Source organism: Carassius carassius, chromosome 30, assembly GCF_963082965.1.
Source record: "Carassius carassius chromosome 30, fCarCar2.1, whole genome shotgun sequence".
Classification (NCBI taxonomy): Eukaryota; Metazoa; Chordata; class Actinopteri; order Cypriniformes; family Cyprinidae; genus Carassius; species Carassius carassius.
The window spans coordinates 12345220-12372623 of NC_081784.1; the positions used below are offsets into that span (position 1 = coordinate 12345220).

Here is a 27404-nt window from a genome sequence, read left to right on the forward strand (position 1 = left end):
TTTTACACAGACTTTATATGAACATGAAACAGACAACAAAGCGCAAGAAAACTGCCATATGGCAATATTTATATATTTGACTATAGAGGCAGCAGTTAAGAGTATGTATTAATTAAGTTTTTTTAAGAGTAGTTTTAAATCACATTCACACATTTTCAACTTTATTAAAAAAATTATACAGATGTTATTTCACCTCTACGTGGTAGTGTTCAAATGTAGGCTGAACATACAGTGAAGTCAGGATATGGCAAATTTTGAGGGTTCTACATACTTTTGTGACCAGATTAATGATTAGTCATTACTATGAAGAAATTCGAGCATAACCTTAAAATCCCTAAATTCAAACAAAACCCTTAAAAAACAACACTATGCACATATTTAGTTAATCTGCATTATGTTTCTTATCAATACACAATCATAATAAGGTTTACTGGAGCAGCTTAGATAGTAAAATGACATTCAAGGAAATTACCTGTAAGTAAAAGCGGCCACTCTGTAGTATGAGGGCTGTGCAAATAGAAAATTTGACATGCAAATAGGATATCTTTACATAATGATTTACAAAGCAAACCTGTTTTAAGAACAATTGATCCCATGTGAACAGAGAGAAATTTTTAAGCATCCAGACACCCTCTATAGGCACACAATTGACCAGTAATATTTTGGTGGCTGCTGCTAACTATCCTCCAACTTAGCCTTACTGCGACAAAACTTCTGAAGGAGGGATAAAAGCCCCCCTAATATCAAAGGCATCGATGATTTCCTGCAAGACACAGATCATAGATACAAGTTATTTAACGTAAAGAAAAGTCTGTTCCAAGCTAAATAAATATATGAACATGAAAAAAATAAAAAAAATGTGTCTAAATTGTTGTTAAAGTCACAAGCCTCCGGTAACCCCGATAAGAAAACCATTTCTACATTATCATCTCAATTAGAATCCAGAAAACACTTCTTTCCGACCCCAAACATACACCAAATGCAGTCATAAAGTGCTCACCCTCCAGGTTTCCTGGTTGATGGAAATGACACATTGATGTTGGACAGCAGCTCCACCAAGCTCTACCTCACCGTCCTTTACTGGAGCTACAGTACACCAATAATAAGTACAGTACATTGAATGAAGTACATTCAAACAAACACAACTAAAATGGTGACCTGTGGATTTGATCTTACCTATACAAGGAAGCCCATAATTATCCAAGTTCATTTTCACCAGACCATCCTGAGGGTTATATTTAATTAATTATTGTGAGACTTACGTACTTATCTCCAAAGCTGTTGAAGCCTTTTAACATACCCTTATGAGGAAAGACATGTGGAAGATGTTCTCCACAGTCCGGGAGAAGGAGTTGGGGTCAATGACGAACTTGTAATATGAAATGGGTTCATTTGCTGTTCCGGAAAAGGTCATTGTTTATGGGTTTTGACAAATAGTATGTTTTGCTTAACTCTGACATTTTAATTTCATTTTATTTAACATGCTTACGGTCATGAGTTACGTATTTTCGCAGACATCGAAGAATTCTTTCGACCTCTCTCTCTGTCGCCTCCTGGTTAGATTCTTCCATTTTCTTCAGCTGTGATGACAAGATATTTTCTTAATTTCTTAAAATCAGACAGATCATCAAGAATATTTCCAGAGAATGTCAGCATTTGCATTAGAATGAGCACACCTGGGTGGGCATCATTCGTTTGGCCTCTTTGCTGGGTGCTTTCCTTTGTCTTTCAACTCTCTGCTGTGGCGGAGGAGGCTCTGCCAGAAATGAGCCGAAGCTTGAATTAAACAAAAATAACAAAGGTGTTGTAAACTGCACATTGTATTCGCAAACTCTTCAAAATGAGGCTGTCAGAAGATGCTCTTTTTTGAAAGCTATAGTACAGTTTAGTAGCCAGTGTAATCAAACAGATTCAGAGGTTTAGTGTAAATAAAAGTATGAAAAAGGAAGGAGTGGCGAGTGGGGCGGGGCCGAGGGACGTGGGAACAAGCCGTCCGCCGAGGGCCGTCCAGTGCCACCGCCAGGCACCGCGGAGGAGATCGCCCAGCCGGTGGAGGGCCGAGCAGCAGTGCGTCTGGGAACCGGATTTTTTTTTTTTTTCTCTCCCCTCTCTCGTCTCTGTCGCTCCTCTTTCCATCTCCTTTTCTCTCGCCTCGTCTGTCCTACCCCCAGGTTCCCGCAGGTCCCCATGAGCGGTCCCCCCCAGAGGGAGGGGGGGGTAGAGCGCAGTCTCGAGGGTACCCCCCGGCCTGCGAGGGGCGATGGGGGTATGTGGCGAGTGGGGCGGGGCCGAGGGACGTGGGAACAAGGAGGGAGGCTGGCAATGATTGGGAAATCAGTGACACCTGCGACCCACCGCCGGTCTCGAGTCCCACGTAGGAGATGGAAGGATATAAAACTGGAGCGACGACAGTGAAGGACGAGAGAGGGCCAGGCCTGGGCTTTTAGTTGGGTTTTGGTTTTATTTTGTGCGCATCAGTCGTCCGTGAGGGGCTGGTGCGCTGTTTTGTGCTTATTTTGTCATTAAAGTCTTGATTGACCGCCGGTTCCCGCCTCCTTCTTCCCGAAGATTATTAAGGTTTAATTCATTACAGAAGGTTTATGGAAATCAAACTTTACACAAAACAAAAGTTTGGAGTAGTTTTGTTTTCTGAAAATCTTTTATGCTCATCAAGGCTGCATATATTTGATCAAAGTAAATAGTAAATACATAAATTGAGTAAATACATTAATAATGTGAAATATTATCAAAATTTTAAAATAACAGCTTTGTATTTTATAATTTTTAAAATGTAATAAAAAAAATTCAGCAGCCATTTCTCCAGTATTTATTGTCACATAATCCTTCATTAGAAATCATGCTAATATTCTGATTTCTTGCTCAGAAAACTTTCATTATCACCAATGTGGAAAAAAAAAGTTGTGCTGCTTAATATTTTTGTGGAAACTGTGATACATTATTTTCAGGATTCTTTGATGAATAAAAAAGTTCAAAAGAACAGAATTTCTTTTTTAAATAAATAATTAGCAACAGTATAAATGTCTTTACTGTGTCGTTTTATCCATTTAATATGTCCTTGCTAAATAAAATAAAAAATAAAAATTAGCTTTGAACTGAATCCATTACATCAATAGTTTTATTTACTACAGAAGTAGGCCACAAAGTCATCAGTACAATATTTCAGTACAAGGGGCGAGAATGGAATCACAACTAGCCTAATAATAACATACTCTTTAGAAAACGTATAAAAACATTTCAAAAAATAAAAATCGTTGCAATCACCTGCAAAAGAATTTTTAACTATAATGTGAATTTCCAATATATAAGCCTTACACCCTCTTACATTTACCTTATCACCTTCAGTTTTATTTGACTTAAATTTACCCTTACTACAGACATACTCACATGTAGTGGAATGAGGGGGCTGTTTTGAAGCAAAACTCAGATCTCTTTGCAAGCCTCTGCCAGGCACTTTGTGGTAAATATCCCTCTAAGTTCCCATCCTGACAACTTTCATCCTCAAAACGATTCAGACCCATGAAGGACAACTAGAATGATCAATAAGAGAAATCAATCAAGGAGAAACTCATTTCACAGGAAATCTAAACATGCTTTTCTCCTCTGACACTTAATACAAAATCTGGGCTGCGTTTCTCAAAAGATGATTGCAGAGACTACTGGTGGCAATGGTTGTACAATCTACTTAGGCTTACAATATTTTTGGAAAACACAGCCCTGGCCTTTCCTCTCACGATAACTTGCCAAATGTTCTGTAAATGCAGACGGGTCAAACGCAGAGCCTTCAGCATGTAGCTGGCTGGCCTTTTCCTTCCCTAGATCAGTGGCTAGAACCAGGAGTTGAGCATCCAGCGCTGCTTCACGAGCCTGACTCACTGAAAACAAACCAGCAGGAGACAAGCATGAACACATAATACATAGAATATGAAAAGTATGTGTGGAGAGCTCTGCCAGGCCATGCATACTACTAATTGACTGAACTGAATTAAATACAGTAGGTATCAGAATATGAAAATGAATACCATTGGCAAAAAGTTTGTTGGCCTCTTCTAAAACATCAGTAAGTTTATTGTTAGCTGGGTTCAGCATGTCCTCACGATTTTCTGTGACAACAAATAAAAAGCATACTCAACAATATACTTACAATATTTTATAACTGTATTGAAGCCAACTTTAACAGTATTAATACTCACGCTGGACTTGATTGATCAGATCCCTGTACTTGCTCCTGATCTCTCTCCTGCGTGTTGGATCATCATCTTCCTCACTAATAGCTGAGGGTCGGGCACCAGTATCATCTTCATCACCCATATCACAAGCTCTCTCTGACCTGTTCCGCCCACCCAGTCCATTGGATGTTCCCGCTGACTCCTCTTGACTCCCTCTAGACCTTCTCCTCGAATCAGACATCTTCAATGTTTCAGCTTGATTTTCTATTCAGAGAAGACACATATGTCTGAATAATAGTATTACAGAAACTTAAATTCCTAGACCTGTAAAGTCAGATTATAATGTAACAAACATTATACAGATCTAGAAATGACAGTTGCACACTGGGAAGTGTTTTAAAAAATTAATTTTTGGATAACATAATAAAATATTAACATTATATAATAAAGTATAATATGCAGCATGATTTATTAAAGCATAGAATAGCACAGTATATTAATATAGTATGCTTCTTGCTAATCACATGGTCAGTAAACACAGTATTTTACTTGTACACAGACAGATTTTAGTGACACTTTTCTAAATAATAATAATAAATAAATCAATAAAATTTTGTTTACAAAACAATTGAATCGTGTCTGCAAGCAATACTTGAAAATAGACAGTGATCATATGCGATCCAATGCAGGAGACCTATAAATGCGATCAGACATCGGAATATGAAGACAGAGAATAAATAACAAACACTGATGTTTAAAAACTAGCTAATTAAAATGTATTATGGAAACTTTCAAACTTTAAAAACTGCAGGGATTATGTCTGTCGTTTGCATCAACGGCGAAACCGAAACCTTCGCTGAACTAGAAGGATGCGTGTTTTACTGGCGTCACGTCATTTCCGACGCATTCTATGACAAAGCTTGTACACTGAGCAAACATCGAGAAATACATTTGAAAATACTTCATAATATTTATGGATCTTGATGAAAATTGTTCTTTTCGTACTGATCAGCCAGAAAACAAGTCTACACCTTTTCTTTGAATGTTCCCCCCACTTGTTTGGGTGGGGAAGGGGAAGTCGTGGCCTAATGGTTAGTGAGTCGGACTCGCAATCGAAAGGTTAGTCTCGGGCCGGCAGGAATTGTAGGTGGGGGGAGTGCATGTACAGTGCCCTCTCCACCCCCAATACCACGACTTAGGTGCCCTTGAGCAAGGCATCGAACCCCCAACTGATCCCCGGGCGCCGCAGCATAAATGGCTGCCCTGTGTGTGTGTGTGTGTGTGTGTTCACTTCGGATGGGTTAACTGCAGAGCACGAATTCTGAGTATGGGTCACCATACTTGGCTGAATGTCACTTTCACTTTTTATGTAATCATTCTAAATTTTTTTGGGAAGATCTGTCATTTTCAACAGAAATCTGGTTATAACAGTAAATTAACATCCAAAGATGTTATCACTTTGATTCGAAAATTGCTTCTGTTAATTTTATGATGAATCTTATGATCTGATTAGGTAAATTTCGTATTCACAAAAGTAGAATAAATAATTCCAAACTTTGTTTGAAGGGTTTTTGGCTGATTTACAGTTGTATATTGAGTCTCTCCAATCACAGCAAAAATATGTTGTGAGATTTGTCACCATGGGTGCTAAAATGATCACTTTCCGGGTGAACATACAGGTCCATCTTTGATAGTGTTAAAACAACACTAACGAAAGTGTTTATTATTCAAACACTGCGTAAGTGTTTCATTTAACACTCAAGGTGTTGAGAAATTATCACTCTTAAGAATACAAATATAACACTTTATGGTGTTTAATCACACAACACCAGTGTATTTGATATTGTCAACACTATTATGGTGTTAAAATCTAACACTATTAGAGTTAAATAACAACACTGTAATAAGTGTTTTAAACTCAACAACAAAAACATGATACATATATATATATATATATAGAGAGAGAGAGAGAGAGAGAGAGAGAGAGTGGAGATAAATTAATCCACAAAACAATGCATGTTTACACTTATTTATTTTAACTGAAACATTGTAACTCTTTTTCCCTGCACCAAAATGTCTTCACATTCAGTGTTTTCAATACATGTAAAGAACATACTTTACAACAATTAAAACAATTTCAAAGCAAATCAGTGCAAAGGCACAAAAAACTTATTTTGTCCATATGTATTCTCAATTTAACCAGGTTTATAATGCTTACATTTATCTGCTTAAACCACAGCATCTCATTCATTACCATCAACCATGAATGCAGGGCTGTACTTAGTTGATTCGGGCCCGGTGCGAAATAGGAAGTGTTCCCGGGGAGGGGTGGGGGGCTCATTCAGTCCGTTTACCCCTTAAGTGCAGAGTCCGGTGCGACTGCTCCAGTTGCACCCCCCTAAGGACAGCCCTGGTTGAATATATGTTACTGATCACTGAACAAAGTCTGTGCCAATGGCGTTTGGATCCCCTTGGAGAAAGTAGTCTCTTTCTTTTTTTCAGGACGACAGGATGTGGTTCTCTGCAGTTTCCAGCTAAGCAAAAAATCCACTCCGACTTGCAGCATCACAAAAGTACTTCTGTAAAATTGGGGCAGAATAATTTCACATCCATTTTTCAAAAATATTATTGAATATTAAATGAAAACTCACTAAATTAATGCTTAGTATAATCACAAAATTTGGTCAGGAGACATGCTAGAAACAATTCACGTTAATGATATTGCTATTTTAGATTTGGGCCGTTTACAGTGGTTTGATTTGACATCATATTTAATCTGTGAGAAACGTTTCAGATCGTCTAGGTACGCACAGCATACAAATATCATTATTACATAATATTATTATATGAAAAACATATAGTAAAGGAAGTTAAACACTTACTTTCGGTGTTTTCCTTGTTAAAACAAACTTCCCCGTCTGATCCGCTTCGAGTGAAAGAATATATCTCTCTGAGGAAAGTGTAGGAGCGCATATTAATGTCGCTATAAATCAATATGATGTTAGAAAATATATATTTTAAATGAGGTAAAACCATAAACGCTTACTTTTGGTCTTTCCTGTTTCTAAGTTAACCCGCGTCTGCACCTGCTCCAGGGTCTGCGCTGCACATCAGTTCAAATCTGTGAGGAACCGTTAGGCTCGTTTAGGCGCGCACAGCATCATGAAGTAAAATCATCTTATAAAATACATGTAAACGAGGTAAAACACTTACTTATGGTGTTTTCCTTTGATAAAACCAAATTCGCCATCTTCTCCCCATCGTGAGTGAAAGAAAATATCTCGTATTGAAGCCAACTTTAACAGTATTAATACTCACGCTGGACTTGATTGATCAGATCCCTGTACTTGCTCCTGATCTCTCTCCTGCGTGTTGGATCATCATCTTCCTCACTAATAGCTGAGGGTCGGGCACCAGTATCATCTTCATCACCCATATCACAAGCTCTCTCTGACCTGTTCCGCCCACCCAGTCCATTGGATGTTCCCGCTGACTCCTCTTGACTCCCTCTAGACCTTCTCCTCGAATCAGACATCTTCAATGTTTCAGCTTGATTTTCTATTCAGAGAAGACACATATGTCTGAATAATAGTATTACAGAAACTTAAATTCCTAGACCTGTAAAGTCAGATTATAATGTAACAAACATTATACAGATCTAGAAATGACAGTTGCACACTGGGAAGTGTTTTAAAAAATTAATTTTTGGATAACATAATAAAATATTAACATTATATAATAAAGTACAATATGCAGCATGATTTATTAAAGCATAGAATAGCACAGTATATTAATATAGTATGCTTCTTGCTAATCACATGGTCAGTAAACACAGTATTTTACTTGTACACAGACAGATTTTAGTGACACTTTTCTAAATAATAATAAATAAATCAAGAAAATTTTGTTTACAAAACAATTGAATCGTGTCTGCAAGCAATCCTTGAAAATAGACAGTGATCATATGCGATCCAATGCAGGAGACCTATAAATGCGATCAGACATCGGAATATGAAGACAGAGAATAAATAACAAACACTGATGTTTAAAAACTAGCTAATTAAAATGTATTATGGAAACTTTCAAACTTTAAAAACTGCAGGGATTATGTCTGTCGTTTGCATCAACGGCGAAACCGAAACCTTCGCTGAACTAGAAGGATGCGTGTTTTACTGGCGTCACGTCATTTCCGACGCATTCTATGACAAAGCTTGTACACTGAGCAAACAATATATACCCCTTCTATTTATTTATTCTTTTTAAATCATTCTATTTTAATTTTATTTGTCTCTTATTCGTTTATTGTAAAAACCAATATTGTTGATTGTTATCTTTTTGGATGCCATGTTATTGTTGTAATTATTGTAGCTATGTTATGTCTATTGTCTAACAACAACAACAACAAAAACACCTTTTACACTGAGCTAGTATCATAATTATGTTTTATATTATTTTATTTATTAGTTCTTCTCCGGTTTGTATTTTTATACTAGCTATATGTATTGCTATTACAATTTTTTGTCACTCACGTAATCTCACATCCTTGTGGTAGTTGTAGTCCTTAAAAGCAATTTATTCGCAATTAATTTACCTTAAAACACACACACACACACACACACACATACACACACATACACACACACACACAGTATATGTTGTTGAACTAACCTGAAATCCAGATACGTTAATTTGCCAATACATTGAAAATCACTCTAAAAATCCAGAGGAAATTGTTTAAGGAATAGTTCAAATTTCAGTTCAAAACTAATTTGCGAGATTGTATTTTTCAAATAACTGTAACTATATTTAGATAATTCAAACACCATAAATGAATAAAAATGCGGTTGTGTTGACGTAAACTGATTATGATTTTACATACACAATAGACACAATAAGGTGGATGAAAGAAAACAGACACGTATGTAGGAAACATATTAGTAATTATAAGAAAATATGAGAGCAGGGTAATGAATTAAACTCCTCCCTTCAAAAGAGGGAAAAAAGACTAAAAACAACGCATAGGGTGTATTTCAAAACGTAGTAAGCTGCCTAACTAGACAGGTTTTCGGCCCCGGTCACAGCGGCGTGCGTTGTTGCACAATGATGCTGTCTGAGTGAGTGCCTCTCTGGGTATTGAAACACAGCCATTAGATTCCGGAAATTAACAAACTCGTGATGTCAGGAGGAGTGGAGGAGAAACGGACAGCACAGGATAAATTTACGTGTATATCGTAGGATTTCTGGACTGTAGAGATATGACAGCGTCATATGATGGAGTTAACGTGTGAAAGGAGCACTGGACATGTTTCAGGGAGATTGTGGATGAACGCTGGTCCAAACTGAAAGTGTTTTCGCGCGCATCGTGTGCTTCCTATTACAGATCAACGCTTCAGCAAACATGACGCGACTCGCATTGGAACAAGTGACTGATTTCGCCGATTTCACGAAAGGAAAGGATCTAAAAGAGTTTTTCAAACAGGCAGACTCCAACATTTCATCTCAAAACTGTCTGTCCGATGTGCGTCTGAGTCCAGATGGACGTCACATTCATGTCATTGTGCGTCAGCCCAAGAGTGGTCTTATGACACATGACAAATATCAGCGAGCCCCTCTTATGCAATGCCAGAAGCACGTTGATTTAGTGCTAACTGGAAAAGTGTCTATAGTGGATGTCATTTATATCCCTCAAAGCAAACCAGAAGATGGAACCTCTGTGTTGGGAGTTATTTTTGAGAATGGAAGAGTGGAATTCTGGAAATTCCTAGAGTCCAGATCAGGCTGGCATTTGCTCCAGACCGTGGATCTGTGCAAGAGCCCTCGTGCTAAAGTCATTTCGGTGTGCATATGTCAGAATTTCATTATATGGTGTGAGGAGCGACCACCATCTGAGAACTCCAATACTGTAAGCAGCAACTTCAGGTTCTGCATCTGCAAAAAGAATATAGAAGTTAATGAGGGGGGTGTGAGTTTGGGAAATGTGAAAATTGCATTGCATAATAATCCTCGATACACAACCATCAGTTCTGGGGATTTGGTCTATCTGCTCCCAGATATGAGGGAAAACTCTTCCATGGGCGTCTCAAAAGTGTTTCTTGCATGGTCTCCTGAACATGACATCTTTAAAGTGCATAGTACCTGTTGTTGCACACTTATGAAAAGCTCGAGCAAGGAATCTGACTTCAAGAGACTTGTTACAGACTGCATTGGCCTTCTATCCACCATAAATCCTCCTGATATCTGTGGATTCTCTCCAACTGGATGTGGAGACCTCCTTCTCCTTCTCAGCACTGGTTGGGTATGCATTATGAAGAGGGACGGCGGTCTTCGCAACATATACAAACTTCCTGATAACTGCCTAAGTGCTAGTGGGTCCCAAAATAGCCTGAATATATATAACGAAATCCTGGCACTAACAATAGGCAGGACCCTCTTCTTAATCGACACTACGTGTGGTCTGGAATTAGAAAGAATAAGTCTGAAAACAGAAGGTCTTCTCTTCCTAAACACTTTGGATAGTCACTCTCCACAAATGCTGTCACAAACCGGGCTGTTTGTGGTCACGCAGAACCCGAAGTCTTCTCCAACGCTTTCAGAAGACTTGAGTGCACTCTTGGTTGAGGCTGTCTTTGAGGAGGCATGTAAATACTATCAGCAAAGAAGTCTAAGTAGCACGCAGCTCACGGTAGAGAAGCTAAAAAAAGGTGGGATGTTTCAAGCGCCCATATCGCTGGCTGCCATCCTCAGGGATTACCTCAGCAACCAGAAGACCAAAACTGGCGAGAAACATTCCACAGGTCAAGAAAGACTCATGAGCTCACTCGAATCGGAACTCAAGAGTCTTGTTTTGCTGGAGGACATCAAAACATCAATGGTGAAGGCTTCGGAGAAAGATCTGGAGAACTATAGTGAAAGCTTGGTGCAGCAGGAGATCTGCCGGCTGCTTAGCGGTGAGCTAGAGAGGGAGAATCTTCAATACCTGAACGGCATCTTCTATCTCTTTCCCACTTTCTCCTGGCACGCCATTCAAGCGGTTCTGCATTTGAAGTGCAACGGTGAGGGTTTGTTGTCTTCTAAAGCTCCTGCGGATTTATGGAAAATCATCCTCAAGCCTGTGCAACCCACAGCGAACTCTGCTCACTGCAACGGTCAGCAGAAACACTCTGCGGTGCCTGTGTTTGAGCTCTTGTGCCACTCCATCTTCAAATTCCAGCCCAGCTCGCTCCCTAGTTTTCTCGAACTGGCACAACAACAATCCAGCAGGTCCTCCAAGTCTTCGTGGGGTTATGGCATGAAAGAGAGCTCTGAGAGCTTGCCACTCTATAAACGGGCCTTGACGGTGCTCCCTTGCAATGGGACCTACCAACAGCTGGAAGTGGAGCTGCTTTTGTGCAGCGAGCGGCCTAAAGCAATAATGCAAGCGTTGCGGATTCTCATCAAGCAAGGCCAGTGGGTACAGGTTGTACAAGTAGCTGAGAGGTTCTGCCGGCAGAGCCCACTTCTGAACAAAGAGATTTTCAGTGCTCTGCTGTGCGAAGTGTCCCAACATAGAGACTTGGACCCTTATTTGGACCTGCTGTGGACTCTTTGTCCAGAGGACATGACTGTTACGAGCATACTTAATATTGTATTGAAAAACCTGCCTGATTCAACGCAGAACTCAGGACCTTTTGAGACGCACGGCAACCAGGTCACCACCGGGCTTTTGAAACCACTGCTTAGAAAAGTTCTCCAAAGGGAGACCAAACCGAGCCAAAGGTACGCAGATATCCTTCAGTCACCCACGGTTCCTCCGCTCACTCCTCCACGTCAGCCGAAGGGACTGTTCAGAGATGCTGAGCAGAAGGAAACCAAGCAGAGGACTTCCTCTGGATCTCAAGTGACATGTCAAGCCAGACTGGTCTGACTTTCCCACTCGCAAATCATTTCTGACCCTTTACATGGCCTGTTATTAAAAAAGCTCTTATCACCACAAAATGAAATTGTGTTATCATTTACTCAGGCTCATGTCATTCCAAACTTGTATGAGTTTCTTTCTTCTGTGGAAACTAAAAAATATATATGCTGGTGAACAGTTTTTATTTTTTTATTTTTTCTTCCATATACAATTAAAGACAATGGGGTCCAAAACAAACTTTGGACTCAATCGAGTTTCACTAGATTGACTGTATTTCCTGTTCTAAACAACAATGTAAGTCATACAAGGTTTGGAATGACATCAGGGTGAATAAATGATGAGACAATTTCTTTTTTGGGTCAACTGTCCCTTTAATACATATTATTTACCTTGCATGGTCTGAACAAAATTACAGAGCTTCTTAGGGCACTGAGATATATACTGAAAATATCAAACAATATTTTATTAACTATTAAAATTGTAAAGTATTAACTTGCAATGCACATATGTTTAATTACTGCTTTAATTATTCCTTATATAGAATGTAATATATGTTGTTTTTATGTTAACTTGGGTTTGATGCATTTCATCTTACATTGTTGTGTCTTTTAAAAAGTATTTTCTTTTTCCTTATCTTCAGATGTGTCCTTTTTATAGCCATCACACGAAGGCATGCTGTCACTCTAATCCAAATGCAAGGTCAGAGATGACTAAGCATCATCCACATTTCATGCTCTAGATCTTTTATTTTATGAACTCTTAGCATAACAATGTCTTTTTTCTGCTGACACTACAGTTCATGTCATCGTACGCTAGGAGTAATAATATATTTTTTTAATTCTGTGGAAGATGTAAGCTAAAAAAATGCATTAGTCATTCATAAAAATGTACAGTAATATAAAATGTACTGGGCATGCTGATGCATTGGAAAATTTAGATTTGGTCATTTCATGTAAAATGCCTTGTATGTTTTCTGGATTGCTCTTGTATTTAGTGCTATCACAGGGATTTTAACTTTGTAAAAAGCAATTAAATATGACTCCTGTATTGCTGCCACTTGTTTTCAAGTCTCTTTCTGAGATAAAGTGTCACGGCTGTCATTAGTGATGTATGGTTTGGTGGTCTGGAGGGGAATTCTGATGAGCTTCTAATGCAAAGCTTTATAAACTCACTGGGTCTGTACAGACCCACCCTCTGCATTCCTACTGAGCTCAGCAGCAGCATTCACAGAACTGCTTTAAATTCAGTTCAGCTAAATTCTATTATACAGTGACCAGCTTCAAACTCAATTATTTTGGGCAGGCTTGTGTTGCCCTGAATTGACTGGTCACAGCTAATTGTGTATGGAGAGCTGAAACACTTCTGTTTTCTCTTTGTGATGCAAGTGTTTACTGATTATTGGTGTATTATGCACGATGTATTTGGAATTTTAATTTATGATCTAAAGAAATCAACTAAAGGCACTAAAAACAGTTTCAAAATGTAATTTTAAAAACATTTAGTAAAAATGTCTGAAATATCTCTGTGTGCTACTGTTAGACAAACCCATGCAGCATTCTGTCTGCTGAGGAAAAAGTGAATTGTTTGAACACTAATACTGGCAAACCCTACAGCATAACCTACAGTATATATGTGAATAAACAGAATAAAGTTATTTTGTTAAAACCAAAAGATTTTCTGTCTAATGGTGTTGATGGTAAAATAGAGGACATATAGTTGTGATGTATTTATTTAAATGTTTGACATAAAAAAGGTGAGAAAATATGTTTTGAACTTTTGTAAAACATAAGTTAATACCCATGGACATGTTTAAATTTTTCTCATCCACTACTGTTCAAATGTTTTAGGGTAGTTCAAAAGAACATCAGTTATTTGAATCCATTACTCTAAAACATGATTAATGACCCCAAACATTTGAAGGGTAGTGTACACATAACATGAACGTGCACACGGCTTAGATTTACATGATTTCAAGGCCAGTTGCATGATTTTGCAGGTATGCCTTTGTAGTGCATATCTATTAAGTATCTGTAGTATTTACTAATCTGAATCCTAAGTGTTTAATGTTTTGGTCAGTGTCAAATAGTGAATAAATCCTGTTGTCTGATTCCTGATTGTTTTTCCCCCCTAAGCAGTACAGATATGTGTGGAATGTGTACTCCACTGCTGTAGTACTTCATCCTGATTGGCACACTGTTTTAATGGCATTAGGACATGGGGAGTACTGGGGGGAGGGTTTCTAGACGGCTCGTCTGGACAGACTGTGGCAAGCGATTCTTTACACCAAACAAACAGGTCCAGCATGGTAGTGTGAGCATATTTTGTGATTGTAATTAATACATGACACAAGAATAGAAATGTTTAACAGGCCTCAGATTCCACCACTTCAAAAAGAGGTCACTTGTTAGTTGGTTTATACAGTTATAGTCTCCAGTGTTCATGAGCTAATTACTTTATTAGAGCAATCTAATAGAAATGTTGTTTTTAAATTAAAAATATATGCTGACAGTATAACAGCAAACCCGTATTTCTTATTGAAAAAAATGGCATAGATAAATCTGTGCCCACAGGACCATATAAAGTGCTTTCTAAACTCCCATTAATGCCTTAAATACAAAAAACATTACAGTTGTAACAGTAAAGTTGTGCTTTTCATTTAGATATTAAAAGCTGAAATCATTTAAAGCAAAGTTAATTTATGATACAGTCTATGGCACAAAAAAATAAAGAAGAAAGTACTCAGAAGCTACTTTGGCATTATTTTTCCTACAATCAGTGTCTACTTGTCAGTTTACTGAGATGTGGTTCAGTGTGTGAAAATTACATTTAACGGTCAATTTTAATTATGTAAATATGTAAAAGGAGGTTGCTTTTCATTTTCCAATAATTCAGGTTTGAGGTGGTCCTTTGGGAATGGATTCATTGAAGTTATCGTTCCTTTAAAGAGAGAAATCAGAAGGTAACTCATGTCAGTAGGTAAACAGTAGACTTTTCCATGATCCGCTTCTGCATTTAGAAAACAAATAAGAAAATTTACTCATGAACATCTAAATACTTCATCCTGCGGTAGTACTTGGCCAGTTTAACTGAGAAAATGATGCTGGGGATCAGGAACATCATACACCAGCCCAAACTCAACCAAAAGGCGTTCTGGGGAACAGACAGGATATTATGTTAAGGGTTTACTAGATGAGAACCGTGTGCACTTACAAATCTGTAAGCACTGTAAAAAGAGAAAAAGAGGCAGCTAGAGCTGGTGATGGATTCTTACCAAAGACTCCACCAAGTGTTTACAAAGGAGCTCCTCTGTTCTGTCTACTGCTGCAGCTGCAGGCCCACAACGACCCACCTTCTCTGTGATCTGATACAGAGTACAACACAATGATATTAATTCATCATCAAGATAGTCAGCACCTTGAATATAAATAAAGACAAACATACCGTTTGATTTGCCCAGTGAACAAATGCCAGAAAGATTTCCAGCTGACAGTCTATGAATGCCCTGCTTTCCTGCAGAAAAAAATGCACAGTTACTATAAAATGCACAGTAGGTTTTTGCATCACTGTAATACAGTAAGCATCCTGACAGATGATTTAGCTACATAGAGCATTGACTGTACAACACTCACAGCTTTCACTATTTGTGATATGTTGTAGTTCAGGACGTCCTGAGCAGAGCCAACTTTTCTGAGAACATTCTCCACAGCTGACTATAAAATGAATAAATAAAAGAAATGTTGAAAACTGTTGTGCTGCTCAACAATTTCATGGAAACCATGATACTTTTTTTTAAGATTATTTGATGAGCGAATAGTTCAAAATAAACAGCATTTATTTGAAATAGGAATTTTGGTAGCAATATAAAAGTCTTTACTGTCACTTTTGATCAATACAATGCATCCTTGCTGAACAGTACTTTAAATTATTTTAAAGTAAAGTAATTAGCAGCAGACTCTGTTGTATATAGCTATAATGTATGAATACTAACTGGCACATATGATAAGTGTTTACTTACAGTTATTTGAGAGGCTACTGCACTGAGGTTCTTAACGGTGGTGTTCAGTTCCAGCTGCAAAGAGGAAACATATGTAGCTCATGGTAAGCTCATGATACAAACTAGTAAAACACTTTGTGATTGTATTCATTCATTCCTAATGTTAATGCCACATTCAGTTGGAGTTTAAATTCTGATTACTGTCTTTTGTGTAGTGTTAACACACCAGCAAAGGTATAATGTTTGACGTCATCTCAGTCTGGATGTCTCGCAGATCTTTTGCTTCCCCATGCAGTTGGTTTTTTATACTTTGATTAATCTGAAAGATACAAATACTGTAACTGTCTGTGCATCTCAGTCATTCACTAGAACAGGAGGGTGTTAACAAGACAACAAGTAAACAAGGGTAACTTTCACCTGTTTGCCAGCCAAGATATCCAGACTTTCTGCTACTAAACTCAGATTAGTCGCTGACACATCATTAATCTGAAATCAAAAAATGTATTGGTAATATACATTTTAAAATACATTTATATAAATATATTCTCAATAAGTACCTCCTCATATATTTTTGGGCATTTTGCCATAAATATATTTTCAACATTATTATATTTGTATTGTCCATAAAATATTTGAAACAATAAAGTTTGCATTTACCCAAAAACATAAATATTGTACAGGAAAAAATACACACATACGCACGCACGCACACACACACATATATATATATACCAAATGTATAATGCTTTATACAAAGAAAAGCTCTTATTAAGTCATAACAGTGGTGGCCAAAATTTTAAGAACACAAGTATTTTCACCAGCTAAAAATGGTTTTAAGTCAGTTATTTCTGTCTTTTGCTGTAGTGTGTCAGTAGTAAATATCAGTTTACATTTCCAAAGGTTCATTTTTTCATTAATTGTAATAATTAATAGATTTTTGTTTGCACTAGGAGTCCGACAATGGCCAGTACTCCACACAGAGATCTGATCTGATCATCATCCAGTCTGTCTGAAATGACACAAGACACAGAACAAACTGAGACAGACTCAATCCAGAAGAACTGTGGCAACATCTCCTACCTGAAAAGCTCCCAGGAAAACTATGTGCAAGTGCACCAAGGGCAAAATCTTCTTTAAATGCAAAGGATGGTCACACCAAATGCTGATAAAATTTAGTTAACAGAAGTTAATTGATGAAGAAAATCTATTTATGACATTATTTTTGACAGCATCCTCATTTTGCAGCATTTTTACACAAGTGCCTAAAACTTTTAACAGTACTGTAGCTTTGCAGGTAGGTCTCTTGAAGCATCTTGGAGACATTGCCACAGATCTTTTGTATTGAGTCTGTCTCAGTATGTTCTGTTTCTTCATGATATTCCAGACAGACTGGATGATAAGATCAGATCTCTGTGTGGAGCACTGAAAAAAAGGCCCATATGTGCCCCTTATTAAAGTACAGTCATGCCCAAAAGTTTTGAGAATTACATAAATATTGGAAATACGAAAAGTTGCTGCTTAAGTTTTTATAATAGCAATTTGCATATACTCCAGAATGTTATGAAGAGTGATCAGATGAATTGCATAGTCCTTCTTTGCCATGAAAATTAACTTAATCCCAAAAAAACCTTTCCACTGCATTTCATTGCTGTCATTAAAGGACCTGCTGAGATCATTTCAGTAATCGTCTTGTTAACTCAGGTGAGAATGTTGACGAGCACAAGGCTGGAGATCATTATGTCAGGCTGATTGGGTTAGAATGACAGACTTGACATGTTAAAAGGAGGGTGATGCTTGAAATCATTGTTCTTCCATTGTTAACCATGGTGACCTGCAAAGAAACGTGTGCAGCCATCATTGCATTGCATAAAAATGGCTTCACAGGCAAGGATATTGTGGCTACTAAGATTGCACCTAAATCAACAATTTATAGGATCATCAAGAACTTCAAGGAAAGAGGTTCAATTCTTGTAAAGAAGGCTTCAGGGCGTCCAAGAAAGTCCAGCAAGCGCCAGGATCGTCTCCTAAAGAGGATTCAGCTGCGGGATCGGAGTGCCACCAGTGCAGAGCTTGCTCAGGAATGGCAGCAGGCAGCTGTGAGCGCATCTGCACGCACAGTGAGGCCAAGACTTTTGGAAGATGGCCTGGTGTCAAAAAGGGCATCAAAGAAGCCACTTCTCTCCAAAAAAAACATCAGGGACAGACTGATCTTCTGCAGAAAGTATAGTGAATGGACTGCTGAGGACTGGGGCAAAATCATATTCTCAGATGAAGCCCCTTTCCGATTGTTTGGGGCATCTGGAAAAAGGCTTGTCCGGGGAAGAAAAGGTGAGCGCTACCATCAGTCCTGTGTCATGCCAACAGTAAAGCATCCTGACACCATTCATTTGTGGGGTTGCTTCTCATCCAAGGGAGTGGGCTCACTCACAATTCTGCCCCAAAACACAGCCATGAATAAAGAATGGTACCAAAACACCCTCCAACAGCAACTTCTTCCAACAATCCAACAACAGTTTGGTGAAGAACAATGCATTTTCCAGCACGATGGAGCACCGTGCCATAAGGCAAAAGTGATAACTAAGTGGCTCGGGGACCAGAATGTTGAAATTTTGGGACCATGGCCTGGAAACTCCCCAGATCTTAATCCCATTGAAAACTTGTGGTCAATCCTCAAGAGGCGGATGGACAAACAAAAACCCACTAATTCTGACCAACTCCAAGAAGTGATTATGAAAGAATGGGTTGCTATCAGTCAGGATTTGGCCCAGAAGTTGATTGAGAGCATGCCCAGTCGAATTGCAGAGGTCCTGAAAAAGAAGGGCCAACACTGCAAATACTGACTCTTTGCATAAATGTCATGTAATTGTCGATAAAAGCCTTTGAAACGTATGAAGTGCTTGTAATTATATTTCAGTACATCACAGAAACAACTGAAACAAAGATCTAAAAGCAGTTTAGCAGCATACTTTTTGATAACTAATATTTATGTAATTCTCAAAACCTGTGACCACGACCACGACTGTATACGTCATTTGATTTCACAAACAGTATGTGCTCCTTTTGCGAATGAAGTATACAGTGTACCTGCTGTATGATGTTGCTGAAGTTCATACCACTGGCACTGCTGGAGAAGTTGTTTAGCTGGGACTTTACCTCTGGACTGAGGATGGTTATGTTTGCTATGTTAATTTGTGCCCCCTCAAAGGACCGATAAATCTCATGAGTGTACTGTTGAGCGAATCAGCCATTAGTGTCCAACAAATGATGCATCAATCATAGGAAAGTAAAGAAAGAGTAATAATATCTCACCGCTGAAACGTTTAATTTACTATTTAGGTCGAAGATCTCATTCAGATGAAATGTGATCCACAAGGGCTTATTATTTTGACAGTCACTAGAAATAATAAAAAGTACATATACTGATTTACATTGGACAAATGATGTAGATATGACAGCCATCCTTCATGTTGTGTTATGTGACATACCTGTACACATTAAAAATCTTCAGGTTTGTATTCAGATTCAAAACGTTGGACAGGTTGAAATCTGGGATCATCCCTGGAGTGTCAATGAGCTATGAAACACATGATTACGTGATAATCAGATATACTGCCAATGACATGCAAAAATTTACTGGAAACTAGTAACTAGTCAAGGTCATGTGATTAGCATGAGTCAGTGTTGCTGGAAATACCTGGAAGAATTCCTTGTTTTGCCACGGTCTACAGACCAGGGTATAGCTATTTCCTCCCACTATGAAAAGTATCAACACCACAAACATGAAGATCCAGGAGATCAGGAAGCTGAAACCTACCCCTCTAAAATGGCACAGGAGGAAGTAAATATTGCACATACAGTGTTATACTTTTACTGTACCACAACGGAATGAATGCACACTGACAACAGTTTTCTGTTACACAAACACAAATTCAAAGGGGAATTTATACTCACGCCATGAAAAATATTCCTCCACAGTTGGAGGTGCCTGAACGTTCAGTGGGACTGTCTTTAGGATTTAGTCCAGCTATGCCCAGCAGCAGACCCAGAAAATTACAGATCACCACCAGCAAAATCAGACAGCTCAGGACCAATCCAACAGCCCGGCTATTAAAAATAAATACATACTCAAACCTCTTCTCCTTGAGATTATTATAAAAATTAAGATTCTAATATATATGAATATATTGTATTTGAACACACATAGAATCATGGTTAATTAGTACCTGATTTGGCTTGATCCCTCTATATAAGGAGAAAAATCTTTGATCGATTTCTGCATGTCCGTTAGTGATGCTGAGGTAGTGTTGAACACATTAAGAGGAAGGTCTTTAGTCACACCTAAGATCTGGGTTTTCAAATTTTCAAGCTCCGATAGAGCCCCTTTAAAAGACAGCAAGATAAACAACAAGACTGATCAGCAACTTCAAGAACACTACACTACTTAACCCTTAAGTGAACAAACATTTGTGGGTTAAGATAGTCAGATCAAATGACTCCACTGAAAGGACACTTAACAACACACACTTACTCTGCACAGTTAGAATGGTCTCGTTTTTCACCTTTTCTGGTATACTGCCAAAAAAGTCTCTCCCCTGGGAATCAAACATGTATAATGAACATTGAACAATAGCTAGTAGAAATCATGCAAACCATTAAATATATATGTAGGACTATCAAAAGTTTTTTTTTTCCCCTTTTCAGGAAATTTACATTTTTACCCAGCAAGTATATAAAATTGTTCAAAAGTGACAGGAAAGAAATGTATGATATTGCAATAAATGAGTGAATGAATGAATGAATGCTGTTCATTTGAACTTTCTATTAATCAGAGAATCCTACCAAAAATCATTATCATGGTTTTCCAAAAAAAATATTAAGCAGCACAACTGTTTGCAAAATTGATAATACTAAGAAACGTTTCTTGAGCACCAAATCAGTTGTAATGTAGCGAGAGAGAGAATGCACTGAAGTGAAATTTTATACCCATTAAATACGGTACTAACCTTATTTGCCTGTCCAGTGACATCAGCATTTATAGCCTTGTCTACAGCAGACCTCAGGTCCTTTTGATCAGGAAACTACCAAGTTGTGAGAAAGACAAAGCACATGCAAAGGTCAAGATTTCTTTTTCATTTTAAACTATATATTAAGCCTAATATATATATATATATATATATGGTTTGTCACTCTAGTATGAAGTGCACATATTAAAAGTGAATGAGACAAAATTAGTAGTTTTCACACAGTCATGTGATTTTGGCCCCTATTATTAAACTACTTATATGACTGTATCCTAAATTTGAATAATTTAAATTATACTTTTCAAAAAATACTATTCATCTTTTATGGGTTAAACCTTTTAATGAGGAAAAAAATACTAAATGCATATCTATTATTTATTATAAATACTATATTTTAAAATTATTAATATTTATAATAAATATTATGTTTTCATTATTAGCATTTTAACTAAATTTTAAACTTGTTTTTTTTTATATCTTTTAATGCTATAAGCAGAGCAATACAGTTATGACACTAGATGGCAGTACTAGCTGTACATAAATGCACTATATACTGACATACACAATGAGTGACATTTATGGAAATGTCTTTCAACCAGGTTGAAAGAGTTAGGTTAACAAGATAAAGCGCTTGGGAATTGAACCTTTTGCAATGCTAATGCAATGCTCTACCACTGAGCCACAGGAACATGTTTGAGGCTTTGCGTGCACAGATGACCAGTTATACAACTTGTTCCTCTGCACTTCTAGAGAAATGCTGTATGGTAGTCAAGTAATCAAGCCAAAATGTTGTGTGGGTATTATAGTAATGCCTATGTTCTCCCAAGAAGACTGAAGCAGAATTTTGCTCTGCTCCAATCACTGACCTGACACAACTACAAAATATCTAGAGTTTCAAAGAAAGGGAGAATGACTGTGTAATGATCCAACCACATTTTTGCAGTTACTTCTCTTAATGCTCAACCTGGAACTAAAGCAAATCTTAAAGTGTAATCAGGATATCATCAGGAGGCCACATGCTTCGCTAAACAGCCACCAGAATTCCCCACTGAGCTTTTCTCTGGTTTGTCCCCATGACTGCTCTGGTTAAGCTTACTTCGAGGCTTCCATCCAGTGATAGTTTATCCAGTTCTGGCTGAAGGGAAGCGCAGTTTACACAGTCTGACATACGCAAAGTGTTGTTAATCCTCTGCCTCACTGCAGATAAATTAGCTTGCAGCGTGGCCACCTTCGGTTTCAGCAGCACCAAGGTTTTATTAAGCTGCAGCAGTCCATCGCTGGTGCTGTTTATCACTGTAACACACATACATACAGAACACAATATAATTTGAAATCAATGGATTCATTAATGCTGCAAAGGTTTGATCATGAAGCTAGTCTCCCAAAGAAAGGGACTGCTTTATTATTTGACACACATACTGTATATACCTTGGCCTATTTCAGTAGTGGAGTTTAAGGCTGGGTCAAGGTGACCCTTAAGACCATTCTGGATCAGTTTGCCAAGCAAAGGCCCTGTTTATATGAGACAAACATGAAGGTATTCAATTTCAGATCAGTACAGCATAGTTTAAAGAAAAAACTAATGGAATCAGAGCCAAGTGAGAAATGTTTAGATGTTTATGTTAAAAATAAGAAAAGAGGAATTTGTCGATTACATTTCTAATTTGAGTGTCATCTTTGTCACTTTCAATGGTATTTTGCCCCTATTCATTTCTGACCATTGTCTTAAGGGATACAAGACATACCAACTAAGTTGTGTTTGACCGTATCCACAGTCACACGGCTCTCATTCGTCACTTGTTGGATTTGCTGTTGAGGAATCAAAAATCATTTTTTCCTTATGTATCAGCTATATTCAGTTTAATTCAGTATTGTTATAATTTCCTTTCATTTCAGTTGTTGACATAAATCAGTTTATTTATTCTAGTTTATTCTAGAAATTTAAAAATGGGAAAACATACATTTCTATTCAGCAAGGACACATTAAATTGATCCAAAGTGACTCTAAAAACATTTATAATGTAAAATTTTTATTTTATTTTAAATAAGTGATGCTCTTTTAAATTTCTATTTATTAATCCTGAAATAAGATGTTTTTGAGCAACAACTCAGCATATTAGAATGATTTCTGAAGGACCACCGGACACTGAAGACCAGCAAAAATCAGCTTTGTTTCACAGAAATGAATTACATTTTTTAAAATATATTAAAATATAAATAGTTATGCATTATAATATTTCACAATAATACAGTTTTTACTGTCTATTTTATCAAAAACCTGCAGACTTGGTGAGCATAAAAAAAAGAAAGAAAAAAAAACATTTGAAACACAAGAGGTTTTCATTTCACTTCTCCTCTCTGAATGGTGTAGGCTACCCGAGGAATGGAGTTAAGATAGCCTTTGACATTCTCCAAGATGTCGGTGAGTTCTGTGGGGCTGCGCATCACAGTCTCTGAAGTGTTTGTACTGCTCAGGAACATGCAGATGTTCCCTGCCCTGCACAGAAATGTATATTCATCTGGCAAACTGATATATATTATGTCGATATCATTACAATAACATTACACTCAAACTGGTGCTCACATAATTAGTACAGTGATGATAAATGTGGACAAGTAAAAGGTTCTTCGCTTGCAGTGGATGTTTGTTGTTTTCTTCTGGTGCATGCGGCCCCCGCAGTTACCACAGCAACGACAGCAGGCAAAGAACAGGCCAATTAGAGGCATCAGGACAATGTACAGGATCCCAATGGCCACGCAGACCAAGAATCCTATCTGATATTGCAAAACCTGGTCATAAGTGAAAGAGGAGTACAGGCAGTGAAATTAGGCAGTACAGATGAGTGAGATAATAATAATAATAATAATAATAATAATAAAGTAAAATATAATTAAATCTGCCAATCGAAACTAGCAAATAGTGATTGTTTATGCAACAAAATATTGTTGTTGGCATGATTCACTTGGTAAAAAAATTATCAAAGAAACGCTCACAAAGCGTGCACACACACACACACACACACACTTTCATTTATATCTGATTGCTAACTGGAGGCTATATTAAATCATAAGAACATTCTTCTTTATATGAAACTAAAATATTTATCGCATAAAACTTATCAAATCATTAAATTTACATGCAGGTGTGACATACCTCTTTAACCGTCTCTGTGTTGTAACCTTTTGTCATTCTAATGAGTAGATCTACAGGAAAAACATGCCAAAACATTGTACATATATTTTTGATATCCATTTATACAACACAAAATAAATATAATAACCAGTGTCCCAGCATTCTGCTTGTGCTATTAAAGTCTCAGAGGTAAACGGTGATGAAGTGACCAAGTTCAAAGCTGTATAGCAACTCTCTTCTGTATAACATTAACATAATTCTTCATACCTATTTTTTTTCTAAATAGTTATTGATGTTGATTTGTCATTGTAACCTGAACAACCTTCAGTGACGTATCTATGCAGTAATATTTCATCCATTATAGGTTTCTGTAAAGTAATGCTTTATTCTATTGTTAGATTGAATCATAATTGTCTGCAAGAAAGCATGTAAAAAAAAAAGTAGTGCATGTTTGATCCAATAATTATAGATCAGAGAGAGATTGTTTTATGAGAACATTTTATGAACAGTTTTTAACTTTGAGGTTATGCATGAAAGGTTAATTTCGTTAACCATACAATGAATTTTCAGGTAATAATTAACTTAAAAGTTTGCTTTTCCATTTGTGATACAGATAGGCTACAAGGGTACAGCAATAAATATATTTTTGTAGTACACTGTAAAAGATTACTGTGATTTTAATGGTACAATTAAATTGAAACCCTCAAGTTGTTCCAAACCTGTATGAATTTCTTCCTTCTGTTAAACACAAAAGAAGATATCTTAAAGAATGTTTGTAAACAGACAGATGACGGCACCCACTGACTTCTATAGTATTTTTTTTTCCTACTGTGGAAGTCATTGGCTACCAACAACTGTCTTGTTACCAAAGATATCTTCTTTTGTGTTTAATATTCATATAAAATTTTTATATAAAATTTCATACAGGCTTGGAACAACATGAGGGCGAGTAAACAATGCCAGAATTTTCATTTTTGGGTCAACTATCCCTTTAAAAGCCATTAATACCTGTAAATTGCTGATGAACTGAACATGCAATGGTTTTAAATTAAATGGTTTTAATAGTTTACTTTTTGAATAAAACATTTTTGACAAGAACATTGTTTGGGTTGTCTTTTGGATTGCACAGGTATTCTAAAGTATAATTAAAATATTACTTCCTATAGATTTATATACTGTAATAACTACATATTATAATTATAATATTAACATCATAAGTAATTATTTTGAATCAATATAGATATTACAGTACAATACCGTATTATTAATTATAAAATTACAATTACAGTACTGGTCTTGTGTACTGTAAATTGAATTACAGTAAAATTACTGTAAATCCAAATACAGTAACTTGCTGGCAACCGCGCTGCAAGTACTGTACTGTAAAAATACAAGAAAATAGTTAACAGTGTATTTTTTACGGTATAATTCTGGCAACCTCATCTGCCATTTTTTTTTACCATATATTTTAAAGTTTTTTGTTTTTTTTACAGTGTAAACAAAACTCTTAGAAAGGGAAGGGACGATGAGTCGAGGCTAATGAACATTTACATGGTTGTTTGCACAGTGGCTTATCTTCTGACAATTAACTGAGTGCATTTATCCCACCTGAATAAGCACTATACCATGTGCATAATGAGCCCAGCCTAATAACATCCTCTAATGAGTCTAATACAGCCTTTATGCTCTTAGATCAAGTTTCCTCTGTGCCACATAGTGTTGATGACAGATAAGTCAAACTGTTGATGACAGATTAGTCAATACCCAAAGAACATTTTCTGTTTGTACTGAATACGCCTTTGTCAAACACAAAAATCAGAGCTACATCAGATTAACTCACCTGTAGGGAATGGATTGGACTGGACAGAGCCCAGGAATGAATGTACGATTGGAGACATAAAGGCACTGTTGAAGGTCAGCTTGGTTGGTATTTCATCTGGAGTTTGGAGCGCTGTTCTCGTCGTCTCTACAGGACAGGACGCTTGTCCGTTTACAAATGTCCAGAGAAACAGGAGCAAAACGCCACTCCAAAAAACCTTTTTCATTCTGGACCTCATGTTGAGCATTAGCCAGTAGGTTTTTAGGTCATTTCTCGATTCTTACGGTCATCAGATGTCACCTATGGCGTGATAAATGTCAATAATTAAGTTTATTCAAGTAAAAGCTTCTTTAGAACATAAAGTCACCCTAAGTATGACAATGGTCTTATAATTACGGCAGTCTTAATTAGAGAAAGAGGAGCGGCTAACGTTTGCCAGATATAATTAACTTCCTAAAACGGATCTTCCTGACTAAAATATAAAAACAAAAACACTGTCAGGAATGAAAACGCTGTGAAAGCTCTGCCTTTATTTATCTTTTTAGATTCTTTCTAATTCTGTTGTTGAACAAGTTCATACATATTTATACAGACTGAAGCAGAACTGAGTCCGAGCAATTTAAATGAACAGGTTGGACTGACATTAAACGAATCAGCGTTAAGATGAAACTGTACTTAAATGTTTATCTAAAACAGTAACGTTAACTTACCTGAGAACGAAGTACGAAAAGGAGAAGTTAGAGAGAAGGAGAACTTAATTAATGTTATAGGCTACCGCTCAGGGCTAAACTCATAAACAACCGTTACTAATGTTAACGTTACTTGTTTTAAAGTTCTCCAGCTATTGTTGAGCGAGTTCCTCTTAGTTCAGCTCAAATGAGTCTGAAGATCTGATGTCTTTATCCCAGATGTCAACACTGAAGTTCAGCTGCATTGAGTGAAGCAGTAAATGAATGAAAGAAAAAGATAAACTGAAATGGGAGGAAGAGGAAGAGAGGGAGGCTCCGAGTTTGTAGTTAAAAGGGATCGGTTTAATCTGAGGGTGACCGCATTTGGTTTTTTACTTGTTTATTTATTGATTTATTGTTGTTTATTGTTTCTATTTAAATTAATTTGTTTACATTTTTTGTTTTAAATTTTGATAAAACAATTATCAAAGACAAAATTGTATCTATAAAAGCACTATAATTGACGAACACTAATCAATTACAAAACAATTACAATGGCACTAAAAAATAAATAAATAATATTAAAGAAACTTATTTAAAATACATTGCACCTTCTATTTCATTGATTAAATTACAGGCTTACATTTCTATATATATATATATTGCAGAAGAAAAGTTTGGAACGACA

The 27404-nt window shown here is 37.0% G+C and overlaps 2 protein-coding genes and 1 pseudogene across 2 annotated transcripts; 1 reads left to right on the plus strand and 2 right to left on the minus strand.

Moving 5' to 3' along the window:
- Positions 1 to 389: 389 nt before the first annotated feature.
- Positions 390 to 5084, minus strand: LOC132111136 (non-structural maintenance of chromosomes element 4 homolog A-like). The gene is made up of 11 exons (XM_059518303.1): positions 4985 to 5084; positions 4212 to 4451; positions 4041 to 4121; positions 3763 to 3893; positions 3406 to 3548; positions 1677 to 1776; positions 1490 to 1580; positions 1301 to 1395; positions 1177 to 1225; positions 1001 to 1086; positions 390 to 763 (listed from the first exon to the last, which is right to left on the minus strand). Exons 2-11 carry the CDS (start codon positions 4426 to 4428, stop codon positions 698 to 700), a joined length of 1059 nt encoding a protein of 352 aa, XP_059374286.1. The 5' UTR covers positions 4429 to 4451; positions 4985 to 5084; the 3' UTR covers positions 390 to 697.
- Positions 5085 to 9293: 4209 nt separating this feature from the next.
- LOC132110644 (BLOC-2 complex member HPS6-like) lies at positions 9294 to 13752 on the plus strand. The gene has a single exon (XM_059517422.1). The coding sequence runs from the start codon at positions 9586 to 9588 to the stop codon at positions 12088 to 12090; it is 2505 nt and encodes an 834-aa protein (XP_059373405.1). The 5' UTR covers positions 9294 to 9585; the 3' UTR covers positions 12091 to 13752.
- A 725-nt stretch (positions 13753 to 14477) lies between these two features.
- LOC132110645 (prominin-1-A-like) lies at positions 14478 to 27097 on the minus strand (annotated as a pseudogene).
- Between the last annotated feature and the right edge of the window lie 307 nt (positions 27098 to 27404).